Source organism: Stenella coeruleoalba (assembly GCF_951394435.1).
Source record: "Stenella coeruleoalba genome assembly, chromosome: 6".
NCBI classification, from domain to species: domain Eukaryota; kingdom Metazoa; phylum Chordata; class Mammalia; order Artiodactyla; family Delphinidae; genus Stenella; species Stenella coeruleoalba.
Window position 1 is genome coordinate 42,329,736 of NC_137151.1, and position 19,465 is coordinate 42,349,200.

Genomic DNA, 19,465 nt, shown 5'->3' on the forward strand with positions numbered 1-19,465 from the left:
ATACTGGCGGGAAGGAGGCCCTTTTAAAAACATAGATGCCTCAAAATGATATTAAACGTTTTCCCACGTTTTTTTGGAAATCAATGTGATACTTCTAGATATTCTCCTACCCAAACACTGCTTAACCTCTCTGTCCCCCACCCTCTTCGCGCCTTCTAAATAAACAATTGGTGGTCAGGAGGAGAAACAGTTTGCAATCCAAAACACAGGTATGAAGTGAAAAGAAAGGCGACCTGAGGGCTGGCAGTGGGATTGAAATCACACGTCTGAATATATGAGAGATTCGAATAGGAGTATTTTAAAATTAATAGCCAGAATCCCTGCCTGGAGAGTTCCCGAGCCCATCCCCACTCCCTTCTCTGTTTTTGCTTAAGTTACATTCTTTAAAAAGGACAGCGGGGAGAGAAATCATTCTTTTTGCTTCATCTTTGTCGGATTCTCTCACTGAGGTATGAGACTGGCCGACTCAAGGAACCAAGTACAATAAAATACTTAGACGAACAGAGAAGAGTTCTGCCCGCCAGGGCTACGCCGCCTTCCCGGAGGTGCGGAGGGGGACCAGTCAAGCCCGGCGCGAGGGAGCCAGGGCAGCACTGGGCCATCCGCCACGTGTGCGTGTGTCAGCATGTGAGTGTCGGTGCGCGCGTGCCGGGATGCGTGCCCGCGTGTGTGCGTGACAGTGTGCGCGTGTCGGACTGTGAGCGCGCCGGCGTACGCGTGCCGGCGCGGCTTTGCCCGGGAGTCCGAGCGAGTTGTGAGCGCGAGCGCGGCGGTCGCCCGGGGCTCGCTCGGCCCCGCCGCCTGGGACGCGCCCCGCGGCCTCGGGGCTCCTCTGGCTCTCGGTTCTGGGCTCAAGCGCCGCCGAGGGGGCTCGGTGAGGACTCCGTGACCTCGACGTCCCCCTGCGTCCCGTTTTCTGTCGCCGGGAGAGGTGTAGAACTACCTCCACGCGCTTTGGCCGGGATCGAGCGGGGCACTGAGGGCGAGCGCCGCCGCGGACCGGAGCTCGGGCACATCGGCCCCGGGGAGAGGTTGCGCGGCGAGCGCCCGCAGACCCTGGACCCGCCGGACCCTCGGCCAGCCCTTCGCGCTCTCGGAGGCTCTGGCGCCGCTGCCCCGACGCTCGGGGCGAGCAGGGCGAGCAGGGCGGGCGCCGGGGCGCGCGCTTTCGGGCAGGCGACCGCTTCTTCCGGCCGAGGCCCCCGCGCCCCGCCGCCGCTCCTCTGCCCGCGGCCCAGTCGGGCCACCCGAGCACCCAGCCTGCGGCGCGGGGCCAAACCCGACCGAAGGCGGAAGACCTGAGAGGCAGGGAGGCAAGGAGCAAAGAGGTAGCCAGCCCCAGACAAGGAATCCTTAATTACAGATTAAAGGCAAGCGAAACCGTGCACCACATTTTCCATGTGTCAGCTGACGGCAGCGACAAAAGGAAACACAGAATGCTGGGGGGAAGAAGGCCTGTCTACCCCCCCCCCCACCTTTATTAACAGTGGAAATGTAAAATACATTAGGTAGTGACTCTGGGTAGGTGGTGCCTTGGGCCAAATCGCAGCTGCTCGCTCCTCGCTCCTCGTCGAGTAGGAGGACAGTTTGGTGATGCACCCAGAAGTCTGGGGAACCTCTTACAAAAAAAAAAAAAAAGGACTGTAACTACTCCGTTCGAGTAGATTTTGCTTCCTAAGAACTTAATTACTTACACATTTTTAAGTTTTAATATTTGGTGTTTATAGTGTTGCAATTCATTATCTTCAGTGAACTACCTCGCGCACGCGCGCGCGCACACACACTCGCACATTTTGTTTTGCAATTCTGTAGATTCCATTTTTTTCTGGCCCGATATCACAGCATTAGAAATACAGAGGAAAAGCCAAGCCGATTGAAAGCCAGGGAACATAGCTGCAAGCACCAGAGAGCACAAGGTCCCTCATGGTTCTGGGCTCTGGAGGAAAAAGGAGAGATGTATGCGTTGATGCCCTTTCTCTTAATTCATTATGATCACAAAACAATTTCCACCGTGTCCCTGGGATTTAAGACTCCAGTTCAACTCCATGACGTCCTAAATTCTTCACAGGGGGTAGAAAAGTGTTCAGAAGCCGAAGTCCACTCTGTGACCGTCACAAACCTCTAGTTCTGTGCCCTCAATTTCTAACACAAATTAGAGACATGACCTTTGAGGGTCACCCTGAGGCACCAGGCATTGCACTTTTCTGTGTTTTCTTCCTCTTGCTGCTGGGTCAGCTTGAGAAATAGAGGAATTTGGCTTTGTTAGTAACGTGTTTACTGATACAATTGATGCAGCAGGTTGGAGGCGACAAGATCACCTTGCTTAGTCATTTTACCACCCTTTCTCTTTGTAGATATTTTTCTGTCTTTTATTTGTAACTTTTCCACCAGTGCCATTTTCCCCACAGCATTTAAAAAAAATTTGAAGTGCTTTTCCATGTGGTTCCAGTTAACTGATTTGCCCACACCCCAAATAATGCTATTTGCATTCAAGATTAATAGCTGCATATCAGTAATTCTTAAATACATCCTGATCCATATTTTCAGTTTAAATGATTCTTACATTATTGGCCAGACAAATGCCTGAACGAGTAAGTCTGTGGACTGGTTACCAGCCAGATGACAGCAGCGTTACACTCAGGGAACACAATTACAGTTTCTGCTCTAGTCTCTTCCACTGCAGAAGGCAGAGAGCCTTCCTTATTTGCCACCTTCCCCAGATGTGGTAGTAGATGAGCAGATTAATAAATTGCTGTAAATCACACTAAGTTGCAAGCCCTCCCCCCTTCTGGTACATATTTAGGAAAATCTTTTAAAATCTCCCTCAGCATCTAGTTGGATTTAGCCACACCCACTCCACATTTTGACTTTCTCCTTCAGTAAAATAAAGAAGGTGAAAGAGCAAATTAGGAGTTTTTCTTTCCCTGTAGCTTTCCAGTGTTTTGAGAGGATCATCCCGCTGTCGTTTTAAGCCAGTTTTGTTAGTTCGTGTTTTTACCACCCACCAAAAGAACAGCACAGGATTGAGTTCATATTAATAAATGATGTTCATGACTAGGTTTCTAAATGCCAGAGTTATGATTTATTTTTTTAAATGGGTGGAGAAAGGAGAGCGGCAATAAAACTAGCCCCTAAGTCACTCAAAATCCTTGGCTTCACACATCTATGTGGTTATTAATTTTTTTTTTTTTGGTCTTTTAAGTTTTGTCTACATTTCCTTTAAGTTCTACTATTATGGACTAAATATTTTTTGACCATTTACCTGTGTCCGTAGCTTCAAACCCTATGTTTATTATAGTTAGATTTACGAAAAGCATTACATGTTCCCCTTTTCTACTTTCTAAGTGTTTATAATTGTCCCTATTTATCCCCCACCCCCGTTAAGAATTTCACAATAAAATCCTGTACCAAATAAATTAAACTCTGCAACTTCAGACACCCCAGGAAGAAGACATTAATCCACTTAGTTGAATACCCAGACCTCCCCCTCTCAATTTCAGCTCTTCTTAATGTAACATTTAGGCACGCAGCTGGCTCCTCAGACTTTCCTCCCTCCCTTTCATTCTGAATCATATTGGCCTTGTTTAACCTTCATTTCCTTTCCTACCCCCCCGCATTTGTCCATGTACTTTTCTTTGACCACGTTTGTCTCTCTCTCTTTCTTTTTGCTACCCGGACGGAAAGTAATAAATATAGTTTTCTAAGACCTTAATACTTTCTGTTAAGATCCCATTCTCCCTCCCCATTCCACTATTAATGCTTTGTACAATTTTTATGCATCCTTCGTTGTGAGGTTACTGCTCTGTATTTTTCTGATTGATCATTAAGTTGTGCTGGCTTTTGAGAACTGCCTCCATAATCCCGAAGCAAAGCCTTTTTACTTGGCGTGCTCTTTGCCTTTGGAATGCCTTTCCTGGCAAGGACAGGCGTTTTGGTTTGACTATGATTCTTAAGTTACAATTCAAGGCTAATTTGTTCAGTTAGGTTTCTACTCTAAGCAGCTCTCTTTCTCACTGTTAAGTGCTCCATGAGGCTGCTTAGTTGAAGGGTGTGCTGTAAGCTCAAGATGTAATATATTTATATTGTACTTGATTATCAGTTTTCAAAAACAGCTGCACGCTTTGATATCTGTGTAAGGAAATATCAGAAGATAATATACCATTGGTATTTATTACTCTATAATTAAGGATGTGTCAGTGTTTCCTTTTTTAAAAAAACCCCTATTTTCAGAAATTCATATCTCAGGCATAAATTTCCCTATGAATTACAGTCTAATACCATATTAGAAGTATCTCCTTTTTAAGTTATCCCTCCCCTTCCTTTTCTTTCTAGGGAAATAAGTTTCAGGATGTAATTTCTGGGTTACTATCTGGGATGAGAGGAAGCAAGCCCTATGTTGCACAATTAAAGGTGCTTCTGCCACTGATGCCACCTGCTCCCTCTGCCCTAGGCCCCTTGCACCGGGCGAGATCATGGGGGCTGCCTTTTGGATAAAGGGCCAGCCTTCTATCTATCTGATAGGCAACTTCTCCTTGTATGATGCGAAAGGCAATAAAGAAGACTCAGCTGTTCAGAAACATCACAGGTACCGCAAAGTCTGAGATTTTAGGACCAGGAATCAATCCTTTTGCATTCCTCTTCTCATGGTTACTTAGACTACAAATGCAGCTAGGCCAGGAGGAACATGAAATAAATCTATAGTCAGGTACTGGCAACATCTTCATCTATATTTCTTCTGATAGTATACCGAGAAGCAGGAGAAGGAGGGAAGGGGGAAAAGATGGACAGCCAGATATGTTCCTCTTGCCCTCCTTTAAGGGATGGTCTTGACCCGTTGAATTGACCACAACCTCCTGAAAGAGGCTGAGTTCTTGACCCACCATGGGACCCAGAGCAACTCAACCTCACCTGAGCCCTCAGTTTCCCCACAGCTAAAATGGGGACGTTACAAAATAAATGCTTACCAGCAGGGCCAGGAAATTTATGTGATGTATAAGTCCAGCAGGGTGTAAGGCCACAGGGAGTGGCAGGGGCCTGGGATGGATGTAGAGACCCAAAGACTCCCTACAGGCATAATAATGGTCATAATAAAAACACTTAATGGTGGGATCAATTGGGAGATTGGGATTGACATGTATACACTAATATGTATAAAATAGATAACTAATAAGAACCTGCTGTATAAAAGTAAATAAATAAAAATTTAAAAACATAAAAGCACTTAAAATATCAGCAACACCACAGGACCTCTCGTTCGCCTTCTATAACCAACTGCGTGGGCCACCCCCTGCTGCCCTTTGCACTGTCCTACCTGGTGAGGGGAGAAACAGTAGGGAACCAGGGGTTCCCAGTGAGTCACAAGCACTGAACTTCGTGCTTCCTGAAAGACAGGTGGGTGACAATGACACTATCCCATGCAGGGAAAGACTTATACAAAACATCTTTCTGTTTCTATAAGGCAGTCTGGCTCTTAAATAAGCCTTAATACGATGCCTTAATTTTCTCGCTTGTGAAATGATGACAAAACATTACATTTTCAAATATAAAGGGCTTCAAATTCTCGAGAAAAGTGTTACATAAGTACTTCTAGTAGAAATCACATCTTCTAGCGCTCCATCTTAGGTCTGCTATTTAAATGCAGTAACTGATAGCACAGTAAACATTTTAGATTCTCTCTCAGGAGACATCAGTTCTTTATATCAGTTTATGGGAACAAGATGAACCTGTCCCTAAGGTTGAAAGTCATTACCACAGAGATATGGGAGAGGATAAGGAATCACTAAAGTGGTGATAAGTGATGGGAGGACCCCTGAAGGTACTGACCCCTAATTCCAATTTAGGAAAATGGGCCAGAGGATGAGTGGGGATCCTGAGGTCATACGTAACTCAAATGCAGCTAGGGCATCCTGAAGATACTAGGAGGACTCCTTTCATGGCAATGAAAGTCTTGTGTCTTAAAGAGGAAAGGGGACAGGTAACAGTACAGGAAGTGGGCTGAGCGGTTAGCAGCTCAGACAGCTCTGTGCCCTACCACAGAGCTCTGAATTTTTCAAGATAAAAAAAGACAGGCTGATATAACAACTTCCTACATCTTCCTCTCTTTACTCTTCAAAAGGGAGTTTGTTGAGCTATAGTTTTCCATCTTATATTTATAACGCCACAGGCATTAGTTAGAAATGGTGACCAGCAGCCCCAGGAAAAAGGAACCCACAGACAGTCAAGTTTTTCTTCCTAGGTATGGTTTGTTTCAGGGTCAAGGTTAGGTCCTTGGCTCCAAATAAGCAGAGGAAACTCTTCTCATGCAAAACTGGCGGTTAGGGCAGTTTCTTTCACTGCCTGGAGAAAAATGGTTTTCTGACCCCATCAATAGTTTAGAGTCTAGAAATGTTAAGAATGGTGCGGTAGCAAAGTATTTAGAGCTCTTATATTATACATGGTGACCAAAGTATCTATAGCTCCTATCAAAAGGTATATCCAATAATAACATTTAAGACATGTAAAAAGTCATAAAGGGTAGAAATAAACCTTTGTGTGCTATGACCCAGCTTAAGATTAACTGTACAGTAAGCACACCTCTCCCAGTTATATGTCTGGTCTTCCCACCATCACTCCTCTGACTTAATCATTATTGTAAATTTGGTGTTAATTCCCAGGTTTTTTGTTATACTTTAATCACATATGTACATGTCTTTGAGCATCATGTAGAATTGTTGCATGTTTTTAAACTTTCCCAATTACATCTTAATGAATAACTTCGAAGGGAGGGCACGTTATTGAAGCATCCGTTGTCCTGTATCTGAATTCAAGTTTTAAAATGAAACATGTTCTCCAGCTTTCCACTGAAACAGAAAGGCACTCAGGGTGATACTTGTCAATAGTCAATAGAGGAATATGAATATCTCTCATAGAATATGTCAACATTAAAATACAGCATGGACTATCATTTGAAAACTGATTCTATCACCCACAGAAAGTATCTTGAGACTTAAATGAAAATTTTTTTGTGGCTCATAATATTTCTGGGTAGCAGATGCTTTCTCAAAAACAGATTTTACTTTTAAAAATATCAAATATAATTAACACCTTCAACATAAAATGAAATCTTTGCTTCCAGATGCATTTCAAGGTGTTGAAATGAATCTGTGCAGTCCTCTATGGCTGAGTTTCCACTGACTTACTGATTGCGCTGCCATCCTTATGTGGCATGTCTGAAGAACGGAGAGCTAGAGCAGGGCATTTAAACTCAACCGTATCTGAAGGATGCTTGTTAAACCAGGACCATTTGGGGAGAGGTCTTTTGACCTATTCCTGATTAACCTGGTATAAATGAGTAAGTTAAGAACTGGATGCTCTTCTATTTATTATAGAAACACCTAGCCAGAAACACAGATTAGGTAAATTCAGGGCAAGCATTCTGGACACTGTATCAAGGTTGATAATGGGCGGACTTCTAAAGACATTTAAGATTAAAATTGGTTTAATGATTAATTTAAAAAGAATAAAATGAACAGAATTGAATGCTCAAAAAAAATTGTTTTTTCAACAACCGTACTAAAAATAAGAAACAAAGGGACTGTTTGCTCTCTTTAGTGAAAGCAAGGGAAACAGGAAATAGTCAACTTGTACCGTTGATTATCCTCTGACTTCAACAAAATATGGGATAACTTACTTAATAACCCTCCATGCCACCATGTCATGGCTGTTGAGAAGCATACACGCACATACATAGATACAGTTATCTTTTCAAATGTTAAGAATTACACATTTACAAAACTTTTTATTGCTTTTTTGCACTAATACCAAACCCGACAGCATGGTTTTAAGAAGTGACCACTTTCATGTAAAGTTTTATTCCAGAAGTAATGCTGGGCACAGCTAAAGACAAAATTTGATTTGAGTTTATGGGTGTAGGAAAAAAACCCTCCATACACAGGTAACTTGCAATATTTTGTTTGCCAGAATCAGGCAAATATTTAAATGTTTTCAATGCACTATCTGAACAGCAATTCATGCTGTCTTCCCATCACTTAGTGAGAAAAACATATATGGATAGTTGTGCATGTAATATCTTGTTCACTGTAAAATGTGAGCTCATTATTTGCAGGATAGTAAAACATAGTAAACTAAGCACTGTTTCTTGGCCGTGAGCATGTAATATTGTTTGAGAGACATCATCTATGATAGGGCACCTTTCTAACTGAAGCATCTCTTTAGATGATAAACCCTGCGCAGGAGAATAGTCTTAAGAACCTCTTAGGCATATTTATATCTTAACTTTTCCACTCAAAAGGAGCATAACTGATAGATTCCGAGTTCCACAGTCTCAGACCAGAAGGGACTTCTCAAATAATTCCTGAGCTCTTTGTTTATGGGTTGGGGGTAATTTGTTCAGTGTCTTCTCAAAAGCGGGAGGAGGACTCAAGGCTAGTGCTGTGATGTCCATCACACATATGGCTCTCACTGTGTGCAAAGACAGAGCTTGTTGTTCCTGCTTCTTACTCTTCCTGCTTTTATTTTTATTTATTTATTTCTTTATTTTGCGGTACGCGGGCCTCTCACTGCTGTGGCCTCTCCCGTTGAAGAGCACAGGCTCCGGACGCGCAGGCCCAGCGACCATGGCTCACGGGCCCAGCCGCTCCGCGGCACATGGGATCCTTTCGGACCAGGGCACGAACCCGCGTCCCCTGCATCGGCAGGCGGATTCTCAACCACTGTGCCACCAGGGAAGCCCGTTCTTCCTGCTTTTAAATTCCCTGACCTCATGGGCCTTGAACTGCTGCTTTCTCTGACCTGCAAGTCTGCCTCTATCCAGAGGACTCTCTCTGGCCCCCTGACCTTGATCTATTTCCTGCTTACGCTTTTGGCACCTGTGAAATGGGCCCTACTAGACTTTTGAACCAGTGCCCACTCTATCTCGGATGCCTGCTAGACCACTCAATCCTTCTGAAAGCCAGAGAGCCAGGCTTGGCCCTTGTCTATCCCCCTCTCCCTGGCCGCTTCTCACTCTACAGCTTAGAGAAGTTATTCATTTCAAAAGCTAGGAAAGTTACAATTTACCTGCCAGTAAACAGAAGATGGTTTATCAACAGACTCTACCTTAATGACTACAAATGTTTACCTCCTGCTTTCCAGAATGCAAAGAAAATCTTGGAAATGTCATAATATCTTACAAACATTTGCAAAACAGATCCTTGTTCATCCGGAAAAGAAACAATTGTATTCGTTGTCTCTGACACAAGGAAAGTGTTCAGTGAGAAACATACAGGTAGATGTACACACCTTACACTGAAATGAGATATGTTAATTAAAAATTGCAGTGGGCACTTTATTAAAAATTTATTTTACAATCTAGCCATTCAAAACATCTTGACATCAACAAATAGAGCAGCTTGACTATTGGAATCATAAGTGATTTATCTTGAAAAGATTATATTTGTAGCTGGATGCAAATACTTTTGATGGATATTTATATCAAAATTACTGGTTTTGTTAGAAGTATTTTAACTTCCCTATTTTTATCCCTGGAAAAAAATTAAAACAAGTATCTCAGTGTTCATTTTATGGATGAGATGGCCCCACTTAGTGTATTTCCCATGTTTGTCTGAATTACAGCTGTTTATCTTGCAACTTTTCTTTAAGATAAATTAAATGCAAATGTAACTCTGTGAATCATGGGAATACCTGCCAGACCCCTTATTAATACCTTCACTTAAAAACCCCTGTGCCAGGGAGTCATTAATTTGCTAAAAGAAAAGTGCTAAAGCAGACCTTTGCCCACAAACATTTCTGAGATGGCTGCCCAATTAGTTGGTAGCATTCTGAGCCTCCTTTCAGACCCTGTGGCCCTTTGAGGACACAAGAAGGCTCCGATGATAACCTGGCAACCTAGGTAGAAACCCAGCCAAGTGAGAGTGTTTGAAGCTGTAGTTTGGCTGCCATCGTGTCGGCAAAAAGAAAGAATTCAGGCACCATGTCATCCAGTACAAAGGATAAAAACGGATTCAACCGGAAATTCAATGTGGCATCACATATGGGATACATGAGTGCGGTTATACAACAGGCCACATATTTTTTTTGAACAGTCTCCTCCATGTGATGCCGAGGACATGTGTAACCATCATAACGTCTCTAGGAATCTGTATTTAATTTGAGTTGGGGTGGTGGCAGGGATTGGAGATCTGAAGCTGCCACAGGTTTGTGGCAGATGGCTCTGTGTCAGCTATGACAAGCAGCCAGGCTCAGCTTCCTCTGCAGATTTTCTTTTCTCTCTGATCAGGTAAATATGGGCACACTCTGGAAAGTTCTACAGATTCTGCCTTAGGCTGCAAGTTTGTGACTTAGCCCCATCTGTCACAAATCTTCCCTAGGTTCTGCTGTAAGCAGAGACCTGAATTTACCGTGTAGGGCTGCCCAAGAAAAAGGAGCTATTTCACCCTGTAAGGGGGAGGGAGAGAAGAGAAAGCAATGAGGAAGCATTAACGACCCGAAAGACTAAAGCATGCTGAAAATTCATATTGCAAATTTGCATAATTTATATCAATTAGACTTCAAAAAGCCACCAAGTAAATGGTTCTCGAGTTTCATCACCTCAGGAAATCCCAGTTTCTGATTGGTTTAAAGTGTAACTGTATTTCCAATCATTGGGGAAAGCTGCCTACCCCCTTTTTTTTTGCAAATGGGTACATTTGACTGCACACATATTTCCTGGTTTATGTTATGGATGACAGCTATTAGAAGTTTATCATCCAACTTTTAACTTTTATAAACATAAGATACACAACACTCTTAATACATGTTTTTGCGGATGTGAATTTTACTTTTAAGTGGTGAAGGCACAAGAGAAATGCCATTACTGTTACATGGAAATTATAAAGCACTTCAAGTTTACAAACGGGTTTATATTCATTATTTCATTATAGCAGGGCCTCAGGGGGAAAATGCTATTAAAAATTAAGGAAAAAAGAATTCTTCCAAGTTTACAGATGAATCATATAGAGGCCAAGAAGTTCACCTACAGCCAGGCTACAAATTAGTAGCAGAGAAAAAGAAGCAGCCAAAACCTCTAACTGATCTTAATCACCCCGAGTATATCTATTGTGCTAAAGAGTTTTTGCTTTTATTTTACTTAAACAAATCAAGGAAAAACCAAGCCAAAACAAAATCAAGGAAAGACGTGAAGAAAGAGAGAGGGAAGAGTAGTGGGGAGGGAGGGAGATGGAGACTGAGAATTTGCCTTAAATTGTGCTGGTGCAAATGAGAGATTTTAGAAGTTCTAAAAACATCACGAGCTTTTAACTGTTCATTTTTAAGGAAAAAAGTAATGACTTTGGAGGCGTGTTAATACTATTGAGTACCACCTTATTCACACCTAGAGTAGAAACTCAAATTAAAAGGGGGCTATAAAGTGACCAGTCTCTTGAAGGAACCTTAAAGTGGCTTGGCTGTAGTTCGGGGAGATATAGCCTGATATAATTAAGACAAAACCACAAATGGCTTTTCTGGGCACTGAGTCTGAATTGTAAGCTTAAGCATTGTTTGGAATCACTTTTAGGCAGAAATCTGAAAATTGCCCTCTCCTCCAAATAACAGCAGGTTATAAAGGTTTCTGGAATGTTGAAGAACTTGAAGAGGAAAACAAAATAAAAATCAGCTGCTATCATCTGAAAAAACTTAAGAAACTACAGTTTACCCTCGTAAAGCAAAGGAAGGATGGCATCTCTTTTTTTTTCCCACACAGAATATCTCTCAATTTGTAAATAAAACTAAATGAAACATAGCGTGGGAATGAAAATCTATTCTGTTAGTCTGGGCAGTATATATTTTATACAACTGCCCCACTTGTACTCTTGTGCTATTTTTCAATACCAGTAACAAGGGGGTGAACATAAATTTTCTTCTAAAGCATTTAAAAATATAATGATCAAAGTTTCTCTAAAAGTACAAAGTACCGATCTCAAATAATTGTTGGGAACTTTCGGGAAGTAAATTCTCATAGTCAAAATGAGCCAAAAATTACAACTTCCCGGTATTAGACTTACTTCGGTTGTAAAAGGAAGCCCGATGTTAGTGTAAGAAGTTAATCCTTGGCTGATTACTTTATGATTACTTCTCGAATCTTGTGTTCAAGTTTGGTTTAGGAGTCATCAAAGAGCTCCCTATTCCAGATGAAGTGAAACCTACTTTATCTCTGTGGCAAGTGTTTGGCTAATGGGTCTAACCTACTCAGAAAAGGACGCGTCCTGAAAGTACAAGAAAGCTGCAGTCAACGGTTGAGCCTAGTGGCAAACTTTTTAAGAAATGGCTTTAGATTTTTAAAAATTCAGAACATGGTTTTTAAAATAATTAAGAAACAGTTTCTGCATGTATTTCTTTAAATATTTTAAGAAAAATGTGTGTGTGTGTGTGTGTGAGAGAGAGAGAGAGAGAGAGAGCAAAAGAGAGGGAGAGATAAAGGGAACACACTTGCACGCACGTGAGGAATTTAAACATTTCAAGTCTGAAACCATTTCAGGTGAGAAGTCATGGGCACAGAGTTCTGTAGTAGGAAGAGTCACTTTAAGAAAAAAAAAGTATCAAATTCTGTTTCTGCTTTTCAGTTACTAGCATTCTGTTTCAAATCCTGCTTCAAGTTATAGCCCCCAAACTCTCACTCATATTGAAAGTATAATGTCTCAAGTGAGAAGAGAGCCAAGTGTTAGTAGCCTTATTCTAGTCATTAAATTTCTAAGTGTGAATCCATATGAAAAATCCTATCCTAAAGTGAACTCTACATGGTAAGTAGTTGAGATGATTTTAAAATGTAAACTTTTAACAACAGAAAAAGAGAGTAAGGTGTAAAAATGTAAAAGGAGCAAATTAAAGAATTCAGTGACATTCTATCCTTTTAGATCTTAGAAGCATATGTTTTTAAAAGCAAAACAGCACTGTCCAAGGGAACAAATCTAAAAAAACCCCCCAACACTCTCTTTATAGTATACACAAAAGTCTCTTCCATTGCATAAGAGAAGTAGGCAAAAAGCTGCCTTGGGGGAGATAATTCTCTGGTATTTAGTGAGGGCAAATGTTACCTGATATGTTTATATTTATAAAGCACAAGGTAAAAAAATAGTGTAACTTATTATATCTTAATTATAAAGTTTTAGCAGGCATTGTTTTTCTGTTTTAGCTCTAAATCTTATTACAACAACCCAACTAGATCTGTGGTCCTTCCTGTGATTTCTACCAGTTTGTCCTGACAATTGCATTATAAAGCTCTTGATTACTTCTATTTCTTGGACTAATTTATTAATTTTTGAGATGAATTTTTGGATATTATGTCATCAAAACCTATGAATGAGGACATATATTAAAGTGTATAATAGATTTATAAGAAAAAAACATCCATGGTAAAAAGTATGTAAAAGGAATTACATATATATATTCTTATAAATGCTTATGCGTGAAACACTAATTTATAAAACTTTGAGCTGGACCATTTTAGGATGCGTGGACTAAAAATATATGTAAACCATAGTAACATGAAAAAACATTTAATGTATAGGCTATCTTTTAAGCTATAGGAGGAACAATTTGGTATATTAACAGCATACCACTAAGCTGACATTCTTTCAAAGTTTTTCCAGAAGTTGTTGGTAAAATAAATAATTATAGCTATGTTACGGCAATAGCTGTATTAAAATATTTCAACTGGAGATCTGTTTTTTATTGTAACTAAAAGCAACCTGTTGCAGTAATTTTTGAAATGGTTAAAGATTTGCAGATGCAAAATAACAGGGAATAATAAGGCCTACCTGGAAGCCAAATTAAAAACGGATAAATTTTGATGGTGGAAATACAATTATCAATGCTTCACCATTTTCATCACAAGGTAAAAACATTCCTTCCTGCCCCCTTTTTTGTACCGATATGTGGTGATGGGTGATAACTAAGACTTGCGGTGGTAATCATTTCACGATATATGTCTGTCATTACGCTGCACACCTTAAACTTATACAGTGCAGTATGTCAATTATATCTCAATAAAACTGAAAAAAATATTGCCCAAAAATTCACCAGAAGGAAAAAAAAATCAATAATTCAACGGTAAACTCATTGAAAATAGCTTTGTGTCATATGTAGAAAATGAATCCACTTGTGTTAATACATATTATTCTATCTCTTCACTTTCATAATCTGAACATTTTGATAGTCTGTCACGTGGGAAACTACTAAATTAATATTTTACACAAACAAGACCACGACTGAACTTTCAAAATTAGGAAATCTGGATGTAAACCTTGGAAGTCTGTTTTCTCTTTGAAGCTTCCCATGTATACGATACAATCGTATTGACTGAAGGAGTAATACTGAAGCCTGGAACTGTTCAGTCAGCATTTTAAACTATTATGAGCTACCTTCTGAACCATTGCCAAGTTAATAGACAATGAAAGATAATGAGCTTGAAATTGGGTGTTAAATTGCATTTTTGGTTCTCTCCCTTTTTCTTGAAGTTTAACTGTTTCCTGCAGAAACAGAGTCATGTTTTGATGTATCACTATGTAAATATGTATTTTAGGCCATGACAAGGGAAAGGAGAGAAAAAAGGCAGCGAACTGTATTTCATGTAGGAAGGTTATATATTAACATAGGAAAATTAAAATATGCTGGATTATAAAACTGCTAGATTGTAAACTATACTGGATTTATGTAAAATGAAGTTGCTACATTCAAAGAATATAAAAAGGTATATTACTCATGGCCTAGAGCCACCTTCAAAACTCATAAAGCAGATTTGTCCCAGTTCAATTACTTAGACTTTTAGTAGGGTCTCTTTGTGTTGTTATTTCAACAATGTAAAATTCTTGATTCAAACAAGGGAAAAGAGATAATGAATGAGGGAACTGAATGATGATGCTATTTAAACTCTTTTCCTTTTGCCTTTGTCATTCAGAGAGGATACTGAGAGTCTAATTCTAAACAAACTGAGGGTTTTTATGTAATTTTACTAAACTGGACAAAGGAAACATTTGATTCTTTGAAAATCATCTTCAAAGTAGTTAAAAAAATGAACACCAAACTTCATGAATGTCATTCACCTGAATTTTTGAGGACTGAAGATTTCATTCTGATGGGAAGAAAGGCTTATCCTCATTAGTATAATTGTAGAATCTTTCCTTTACTTCCTTTTAAACTAATGAGTTACATTAATCCAGGTTCATTTTTATAAGCCTCTTGGGGCTAAATGTAAAGGACAGTCATCTTAGAAAACAATAAATAAAAAAAAAAGCATGTACTGTGCATTAAGTGCACGTATTTCATAAGGCCTAGGTTAATACAACTAGCATCCAGTTTAATTAATCCTTGTTAGTGTAACAACTAATATCCCTCCCTAGCATGTTTCCTTTAAACATTAGTATGTTAATTAAATGTCTCTTTTTTTTAAGATTTTTCTTTGTACTTCAATATGGCATTTATACCACGTAAATCTCTTCTCAATAACTACCTTATAGAGATGTTTTCTTACAATATCTGGTCTCTTGCAGAAATTCTGGAGCCTTTTTGAAAGCTGTTCAGGTGTAGAATACAGATATTCAGCTGCAGGAAAAACAGATACATTTTTAATGAAACAAAAACCTCAAAGCACACACTTGATATTAGTCACTTTACTAATTAAAAATGCATATTGCTCTGTGCCGCCTCGTGTTTTACATTATTTAAGCATGATTTTATAAGGTTACCTCAGCTCACAAGGATGTTTAATGCTAAATAAGACTGTGTAGTTGTGCTGTTTAGACATCTCCTTTGGGTGATTAAAATACATTATTCTAATGTAACACAATGCATATGTGATATATTTAGTGATGAGAATTTTTTCGAAGAACTAGTACGACAGCCGTATGTACCCTGTACAACAGTTGCATATTATTAACTAGTCAATTGTTGAAATAATTTGGTGTGACTTTCAGTCCTCAGTTTTTCTCTGTGTATATCATTAAAAAAAAATCTGTAAGCAATTGCAGCAACACTGACCTGCTTATAAAAATCCATCATTATGGGATGTGTATGCTAACAATGAAGAATGCTATTTGAAAACTTGCTTTTTTGTTATCTTAAAAGAACAGATGGTAAATATAAGCTTACTCTAATGTATTAAAACACATAAAATTTTCCTTAACACTAACATGTTGACTTGCCAAATAAACAATTGCTCCTGCCTAAGTTTATTTTCAAACTTTCTAATTTAGCATGAATCATGTATTAAATCTCAACAAAGACGAAAGTACATTAAAGTAGCTACCTGGAAATATTTCGGGATAAACCAAATCTTTGGGACAGAGTGGGTAACAACCACAATACACAGCTTCCAACCTAAAGAAATTTTAGGAAGAGGATAAAAATATATTAAAAAGACATTACCATCAGAACCAGAAAGTGGTTTTGTTTGTCTAAGTTAACAGTATGAGCCCAGAGTTAACTGGGATGAAGAATATGGTCGGCAGTACAATCCGAAAAGCCAAAGTTGCTCTTTTAAAAGATTTTATTAATCATATATGAATTTCATAGAACAGAACCAACAGCATATGTTTTGTTCACTGAATTAATCAAAGCGCAGCTCTGCATTTTTTTTTTTTGTTTTTAAAATACTGTTTAACACATTTTATAATCAGCAGATAAACACATGTAACAACATGGTAAAGTATGGACAGCTTTTCTTAATAATGCTGCAAAGCCCCAGAATGTTCATTTTTCAAAATGTTTAAATAAAATAGCAAATACTTTAACACTGTAGCTGTAGAAATCATCGAGGCACTTTTAAAAGCATCAGAAAAAAATTTACAATCTGTTGTGATGGGGCATTTTCATTTTAAGCTAAAGCTTCAGAATAGTTACTTATTAGGCAGGATATAGAACTATTCCCCCCTTTTACTGAAAAACTCTCATGAAGATTACCTTAATGAATATTTTGCTTTCTTGACTCAAAATTCAGCTCATTTTCCATTTTATCCAAAAAGAATACTGCTATTATTAAACAAAGAAACAAGAAAGTTTCACTTTGTGAGAGGATTTCCCCAGGGACCACCTACCTATAGGAAGTTTTTCTTCATGTCATAGCGGTAAGGGTTAAGTACAAGAAAGGTATTGCATCTTGATGGCTGTGTTAGCCCTGCATAATGGCTATTGATCTGACATACAATAAACCTTAAAGATACCACTGTAATTTCTGTTGGCTAGGAATTATGCAGTGAAATTCAAAACACTCTTTAAAATATGTTTATTTTATGAGAAACTTTGAATTGCATCCAAAATGTTGACCAAAGGCAGAATTTTATTTTGAACTGCAGATTTTTTTCAACCCAAGAATAGTTTGAAGTTATGTCAATGTTTACCTTGTTTATTTACAGCGACAAAGTACATGCAATTTAAGCTGTTTTTAAGTGGGTGATGTTTTCCCTATTTTATAACTGAAATTAGTTTAAATGAAAAGTATTTACTTTGAGCTGCAAAGTTTGGAAAAACACTGAGTTCAAAGTTTTGCTTAAGAACTGCTAGCAGTTACCAGATAACACAGTGGAAAGGCACAGGATCTAGTTACCAATGATTAATTTCAAAATCCAAACTAATATCTAATATTCTTTTTTACATAAATAGGGTATGTATAGAAATTCTTATCATAAGCACAGCTATAAAACTGCACTGTGACTGCATTATAAAACATTCACAAAAGTTTTGAGCACATAAACTGGGGATATTCTTTATGAACAAAAAGAAAATATGCACTTTATCTGAAGACACTCAGTTTTAAAATGCTTTGCCAATCGAAAAGCAAATACATATGAACATTCTCTTATAATTATATAAAATCAAAAGAGTGAAGTCACAGGCATTTCAGAAAGTGCACGTTATCTGCTTTTTAATAATGGATTTGAATTAGAGTGTTCTGTTCCCCGAAAGAAAACTGCAGGCCAAGTTACATTTTGAGTCATCGTATGAGCATGTACTCTGCCATTTCCAAAAAAACCTCTGCTAATTAAAATACAGTGAGAGAGGAATGGCATTATTTGATTTAGGAAGAAAAAAAATTTACAAATTTGGATTCCAACTTTTATTTGTAAATTATCTTCTTTGTGGTTATATTTCTAATTCATCAAGAAAAAAAACAATCACCATTTTTGGTTATAATTTTGACCTCTAAAATACTAAACCTTATTATACACATTATTTATATCAAGACTGTGTTTTAAAATATATTAAATTTGCCACAATATTTTAAAAGAAATTTATAAAATTCCTTCTAAGTTTCTCATATTTTGTTATTTTGAAGAAAATTATCATCTCATGACAGTAATACAATTATTCATCATTTCAATTCTTATGCACTACCAGTTAAATAATAAATAGGGTTCCAATTGATCTATTGTTAAAATGACTAGCAAATGACCTTTTTATTCCAATTAACAAATCATCTGCTAAATCTATGAATCTTAATATTCAGATCTATTCACTTCAATTCATACAATTTATCTGCAAATAGTTGTTGGGCTTTTGATTCTAAATATAATTAGCTGATAATTTTGCTTGGCTGAATTACTTTTCTGGAGGGCCTGCAAAGGCTCTCAGTCGCATTATCTAGCAATAATGAATCTGATAGGTGAAATTTTTTACTGTAATGAGGATGAGACACAGTTGTGACACCTGAGTCTACTAATAACAGAAGACTGCTAATTATCGACAGCACTTTTTTGTGTGATGCAAGGAGAAAAAAAAATCCCTCATTATTAAAAAATAAAAAGTTACAATTATAAGTGACACCGGAGGAGAGTAAATAAAATGGAGTGATTAAAACATTGCTGCTTTAAGGGTGTTTTTAATTAAGTGGAAATGCTAATGTTGTCATACTTAGCAGATGGGATTAAAATTAGTTATTGTAAGTAACTCATATTTTATGTTATGGTTTCCACAGCATGTCTACAAGATCTAAGAAAGTGATACATTCCATAAGACATTTTAAAAATGAAATTCTCATACTCTTTACAACTCATAATAATGAACATCATGAATAAACTATTGAAAAAAATCCTGCCAAGGATTTTACCATAGTGACTTAACTAGCAAGGAATGTAGCCATAATGTACTGGACTGCTACAGTCTCACTGATGGTATGCCTTTGCTGATTGTTGCATTCCCTATTTCATTCACACTCAACAAAAACAAAAGTTTGGTACATGGGCATTTAGCCAACATCAAATGTGGTGTCAAGAAGGTAGGGCCTGGATACAAGGAAAGATCATGGCCACCCACTAAGGTGATGTTCTAAACTAAAACAGAGGATGCATCATGTAACTGCAGATAAAAACCTAATTGCACACTTTCTCCTACTTTATTTGTGTAAAATTTTCCATCTGCTACATCTAAAGATGTCTAAACTGTTAGTATCAAACCTGCATTCAGCTGCCAGCTGTGCACATTAAGGATTGCAAAACACTAA

General features: G+C 38.4%; 1 protein-coding gene across 23 annotated transcripts in view; it reads right to left on the bottom strand.

Moving 5' to 3' along the window:
- Positions 1 to 19,465, bottom strand: part of GTDC1 (glycosyltransferase like domain containing 1) — a 494,021-nt gene that overhangs the window by 102,150 nt on the left and 372,406 nt on the right. For 17 of the 23 annotated variants that reach the window (XR_013828618.1, XR_013828619.1, XR_013828620.1 and 14 more), the window contains 2 exons: positions 16,277 to 16,347; positions 15,482 to 15,573 (listed from right to left, as the gene is read on the bottom strand). Coding sequence is in view for 17 of the 23 variants with exons in the window: in XM_079923629.1 (XP_079779755.1) it covers positions 15,482 to 15,573; positions 16,277 to 16,347 (163 nt within the window). In the remaining 6 variants the exon portion in view is untranslated. Of the gene's footprint in view, positions 1 to 1,415; positions 1,619 to 4,154; positions 10,435 to 11,662; positions 12,240 to 15,481; positions 15,574 to 16,276; positions 16,348 to 19,465 lie in introns of those variants that run through there. The other 6 variants (XM_079923622.1, XM_079923619.1, XM_079923632.1 and 3 more) reach the window with 5 other exon arrangements.